This window comes from Triticum dicoccoides, chromosome 1B (genome assembly GCF_002162155.2).
Source record: "Triticum dicoccoides isolate Atlit2015 ecotype Zavitan chromosome 1B, WEW_v2.0, whole genome shotgun sequence".
Lineage (NCBI taxonomy): Eukaryota > Viridiplantae > Streptophyta > Magnoliopsida > Poales > Poaceae > Triticum > Triticum dicoccoides.
In genome coordinates, this window is record NC_041381.1 from 402,464,387 (window position 1) to 402,469,956 (window position 5,570).

Genomic DNA, 5,570 nt, shown 5'->3' on the forward strand with positions numbered 1-5,570 from the left:
GAGCAGTACGCTAACGTGCTCGTATCAGCCTATTCGATATGGAGTAGGAATGGAATTCATAAAGATTACGGTATAGAGAGAAAATTTCCAAACCCAGAGAAAAATTCCAAAGCCAACATACACCACGTATGAAGCCTATTTAGGCCCAACAGTTTTGATGCAGGCCCATTTAGACCACCCGTATAAACAACCCGTACAGGTATCATCTACGTGTAAAATCTTCTTGTTTGGTAAAAAAACTCTTCTCTCGCAGCTTATTCGATCCCCACCAGCATCCTTATCCATCCGCATGCAGCACCTCTTCCGATTAGCTGCTGTTGAAGATTTCATTCCTCGCCACCACAGAACCAATTCCCAATCCATCTCCACTTCTCCATTCATTTCTTTGAATCTCTTCCATTACTGGTGCAGTTGGTGGTTGCGCGGAGTACGCGGACGCGTTCGTTTTGTTGGATGTGGATCCTTGAAGACCTCGTCGAATCCGGCGGAGTGGCCATGGGGAGTAGTAGGGAAAACACGGGGCTGCACTGCTCAATCTCCTCATGGCCGGCGGCTAAGCCATGGCAGATTTGCTGTAGTTTGGCCTCATGTAGGAGGCTGTGTGGGAACCAATTGGTGGGAACTCACCAAGTCGCCTACTGATGATGAATTGTTGGATCTGACATCCGAGGTACGGGCCAGAGTTTGGGTTTGCTAATATTGTCCTCATAGGTATTAAAGTGGCAATGGTGAAACCTTAGTATAAGTAGATTGTGGAATACGAATAGCAGCACACGACCGTGAGATGCTGGCCTTCTCATTTCTGGTGCTGTCAGACTACTACCACATGTAAGTGCCAGCTGATGATATGCATCATATGTAATGAAGATTATTTCTTGTACTTTATTTGTAGCAGTGTTGTACTACATAGTATTTTAATTTGCTCTTAGCAAGAAATAATCTATTCATGATGCCTTTTCTTCTAAAAAAGGCTTTATGAACCTAAAGTGCATGTCTGAATGTATTTCTAAAATTTACAATATGAATTGCTTTTGATAGTGTTGTATCGATGTTTTTCGTGATATTTTAGTTTTTGAAAAACCTTTTTTGAAAATTAGTTTGATGGATTATTCTGCTATTGGTAATTAGATTACCTTTTGTGTGTTAATATGTCACCTTGGATAGTAATCTGGGTATAGGTTTGTTGAGCAGAAGCTTACATATTGAATTTTCTCAAGTAACTTCTGGTCACCCTATCAAGTAACTGAGAAACAATCTTCCAGTTGCCAACAATTTTTAGTGACCTAAGCAATTAATGTGATTTGATATTATATTTGCTTTGCTGCTAAGTCTGAATGTGGGAACTTTGTTTTTGGTCAGAATTGTGCCGCCGGGCAAAGCTAGCGTTATGTACATATCCGGTTGTGCTATGAAGTTACTGAAGCAAGGTATATTCATGTCTATTATGCTGGCCCCATATTGATTTGCCAAAGTGAATCCTAATGCGTCAATCTCTGGTCTTGTAGTATGTTCCTATCTATTGTGCTGTCCTTGTACTGATTTGGATACAATAGCATGTATATAAAGGAAACTACATGAAGACAATTTTCGATCTGTTTTAGACTAAGAACATTGCTAACATCCACTCCCTCAATCTAATACGTATCCTTGCTATCCTGGTTGATGTCAAGTACTCTTACTTATCTTGGTCGATACAAATAGATTGCCATAATATTTATTTCATAAGCTACTAATCCAAATATTATCTAGACAGGATCCTTGTTCTTCTCGGCCTTGCTTTTCGTACGTCATCTTCATCTTCAGGCACTGTATTTTTGGCTTTGGCTTTAACTTGTTTCTTGTTCTCACTGACAGCTTTTTTCTTTTGTTCTGGCAAATTCGTCTTAGTGCATTCATCCTCTGAGTCATCTGAGGATATTACAACAGATCTCAGTCTCCTTTTATTGCCACTACGGAGCTGACGTGATGACGATGATGATCTTTTGTCTTGCTGCTTGTCTTTGGTTAATGTGGATTCATTGCTGTCATATGGCTCCTCTTTCACATGCACCAGTTTGCAGGAAGGTGAAACTTTATTATTCTGTGACTGCATACATATACATTTTCAAAATAAGACACATCTCTAAAATTTGAAGTTTGTATCGTCAAAAAGTCAATCACCTTTTTATCTGGCATGTTCTACTTCTTCATTAACATAGTGTCTACATCATCATCCATCAATTCCTGTGCAACAAATGTAATATGAATTGGTTAAGGAATTCTAAAGATGGTACTTTATTTTTGAAACAAAGGTAATGAAACTTTTACCTCCTCGGCTTTATCGTTCAAATAGAGCATCTCAAGCCTATCATCAGGCACAAATGTTCTCTTTACTGCATAGTTTTGTGTGCCAAATGTGAGATTACTATCACTGAGCCTGAATCGAAATATTAATTTTTTCCACATAATTGTTGAATAATCTTTGGGGCTTCTTCTGTTTTCCCATCTAGTGAGTCCAGCAAGTCAGATGCAGATGTATTAAGCAATCTTGCAGCCTCCTCGTCAAATAAACTGCAACTTGTAGTAGATGTATGATCACTAATTTGGAGTTGAATACGATACCTAACATACCATTCATGTTAGTGGAGAGTAAATATAATATAACACTTACTGTTTATATTTAAGTAATATAATATGCTTACCGAGGTGTGACATTTTTTGGATATATACCACAACTCTTGCAATAATACTTGTTGGTTTCCTTGATAACCATTTTGGGACAGTTATCACATGACATGTACCACCATTGAATATTTTCTTGCAACCGATCTACTGTAGCTATTGTCGTGAACACAAAATCCTGAAAAGAATCAACGTTAGCATTGGGGTAGGGGTGGGGGATTAAGTGACATATATAAATTCAAAATGGTTCCATTGTTACTAATATTGAACAAATTGTCAATGCAGGTCTTAACTCGTTCTCGCAAAAATTGATGATAGCCTTTATTGAAACTCCAATGAATTACCTGGTCTTGCCGGTTTTCGTGCCTCATTTTAGTAAGTTCTTGCAATGTTCTCCGCCTGTAAAACATTTGTTCTTCTAGAGTTCCCTGATTACTTCTATCTATACTCATCATTTTTGGTAAGGTTACTTGTGTTGAGTCCCTGCACATATATAAAACAAATAATAATATGTACAATCGTGAATCAACATGAGTCACTATTCATGAGTGGGAATTTTTAATTGGTAGTGTTTCATACCTTTCAAGAAGTTCTTGTGCTTCTGGTATATCCAGATCTATATATATTCTGGTGGCACTGGTTGACTTTAGGCACAAACCTATTTAATTAACCAATTAGAATTTGTAAATGATAAGAGTAGCATCTAAGATTTATGGACTTACCATTGAATCTCTGCACCATCGTTGATGTAATAATAATGACAGTTTGGCTGCCAATTACATCCTCGGTCAAAAAATAAGCAAACTTTCCCCATAACGTGATTCTGATTTTATCACCCCTAAAGAATTTAATTCGAGAAGTTAGTGTTAATCACATGGGGTAGGCGTAGTTAAATTTCAGACATGCATATGCATATGCACTTACTCCGGCATTAGTATTTCAATCTCGCGGATATATGAAGGTTGTGGGCTCTTTTTTGTTATTCTTGTCTCCACGGGCTTCATTTTTGTTAGAAGTCCAATGACATATGTTTATTTGGAAATTATAGTAATATAACAATTAGAAATATCAATTATTTGGAAGCCATAATTACAACTATAAACATACCTGACCATTGTGTATCTTTTCCTGCCCTTTCTTCAAGTGTCTCCATGGTAGCAAACTCGAAGCAATAGTCCGGAAAAACTTCTGGAGATCCTTTTATCTCCTTTACCTTTGTATTGTATGCAAAAAATATTTTAATTTCATTGCTCACTGGCCTATATTTTGTGGATTCCACAACCTTAAAATTACTGAATCCATAAATAGACTTCTCATTGATCTTTGATTTAAAAGTGTCTATTAGATTCTTCCATATAGTAGCATGAATTGTTTCACCCTATAAAAACAAACAATTATGGTTAGTAACTGTTGCTTAATCTGAAAAAAATCCAATTAACTATATTGAAAAATAGACCTGCTCATCCATGAGTATCATATCTAGGCTAATAAGCTCATCGGTAGTAGGATTAACTGAATCCCAAATCCTCATTACTTTCACTTGAATGTTCCAGTTCTGTCCCCTTGTAGTTAAGTCACTCAACTTTTTGTATGCCATAGTTTTATGTCTTCAAAATTAATCGGAAACAATTAGCCAATGGATATAGTATTTATGAAGATCCTATCCATAAAAAAGGTTGTTAAATAACAATTACCAAGTCTGATGATTCAACCCAGAAGTGCTTTGTCGTCACTTCTTCCGACGTCGATAGGAGCAGATGGGCGTGGCTTTGTCGGATGTCGGCGGGCTTTGGTATGACTTCGCTGGACGTCAAGCGAAGCAGTTGGAGATGACTTCTCGTCGAAGCAGTTGGAGATGACTTCTGATCGTGCTACCTATGTCAACTTCAAGCTGTGTGGACGGCGAGGCGTGTGTTTCGTCTGGTGTGTTTTAAGACGTGGTGGTCGTCGATTTCTAATTGTTTGGTGCGTGCTTCTGTGGCCGACTGCACTTGTTTATATGGGTTGAGGTGGCTGGGTTGAGGTGGCCGAGACCGTGTGGGAATCTTGTACGTATTCGTTCCTCTCTTGGAACTTTTATCACGTGAGGTCTGGTGGGTGTCCTTATTTGTTTAGGTTTCTTATTTAATTAGGTTTGACTACTATTTTTGCTTATCCTTGACCCATTGATGGAAATATTCTATTTTTGTTGTTGTGTCTTACCATGAGGATAATTCAGGCTAGTTGATGTCACAATGGACACACTATATTTGTATACGTGACGTGTTATACTACTTGTGTGGGTCGGTCTGTGCTATGCACTACACGTGATGGAACATGGATGTGTTGGTCCGTTCTATGCACGTACACGTGACAACACAACTTATCTTGTTTACGCGTTTATGTTAAATCAAGGCCGTTAATATTACAATCTAACGGATTATATAATTTTAACTTATGTGGATGAATGTGGTGGCTTATTTTACTTCTGTTTTAATTATATAATAGATGGAGTTCCTGGTCGGAAATTTAAATGCAAATATGGAGTGCGACAAGGTGACCCTCTTTCGCCGCTGATTTTTGTCCTTGCCGCCGACCTTCTGCAAGCTGCCATTAATGACGCCTTTGCCTGTGGACTTGTTGAGCTTCCTCTCCCTCGTGACAGTGCGGGTGATTTTCCTGTTATCCAATACGCGGATGTCATGACTTTGGTGATGCAGGCTTGTCCTCGACAGGCTGGCCGCATGAAATCAATTTTGGAGGATTATGCTGCTTCGGTTGGGCTGAAGATCAATTTTCATAAATCAACTCTTATACCCATTAACATTGATCACCAGCGTGCTTCTGAGTTAGCTGGGGTGTTTGGTTGCTCTGTTGGCTCACTGTCGTTCACCTACCTTGGCCTCCCCATTGGGATGACGAGGCCAAGT

At 38.6% G+C, this 5,570-nt stretch overlaps 1 protein-coding gene across 18 annotated transcripts; it reads left to right on the top strand.

The window, feature by feature from the left end:
* The first annotated feature begins 231 nt into the window (after nt 1-231).
* Nucleotides 232-4,929, top strand: LOC119337665. Of its 18 annotated transcripts, none has more exons than XR_005163477.1 (6): nt 232-828; nt 1,360-1,427; nt 1,754-1,782; nt 1,888-2,064; nt 2,947-3,036; nt 4,378-4,929. XR_005163477.1 is itself a non-coding variant. In XM_037609830.1 (5 exons), exons 1-5 carry the CDS (start codon nt 785-787, stop codon nt 2,971-2,973), a joined length of 345 nt encoding a protein of 114 aa, XP_037465727.1. In that variant the 5' UTR covers nt 232-784; the 3' UTR covers nt 2,974-4,929. The 18 variants fall into 18 exon arrangements, 2 of the variants coding, with proteins under 2 accessions (XP_037465727.1, XP_037465739.1); XR_005163480.1 differs by having other exon boundaries at nt 4,381-4,929; XR_005163482.1 differs by having other exon boundaries at nt 4,413-4,929.
* The last annotated feature ends 641 nt before the right edge of the window (nt 4,930-5,570 follow it).

Bases quoted from the DNA above. Each gene is read 5' to 3' on its own strand.
- LOC119337665 (XM_037609830.1), top strand. From the start codon at position 785: ATGCTGGCCTTCTCATTTCTGGTGCTGTCAGACTACTACCACAT. The intron at 829-1,359 runs GTAAGTGCCAGC...GTTTTTGGTCAG, and splicing joins CTGTCAGACTACTACCACAT to AATTGTGCCGCCGGGCAAAG. The intron at 1,428-1,753 runs GTATATTCATGT...TTATCTAGACAG, and splicing joins TATGAAGTTACTGAAGCAAG to GATCCTTGTTCTTCTCGGCC.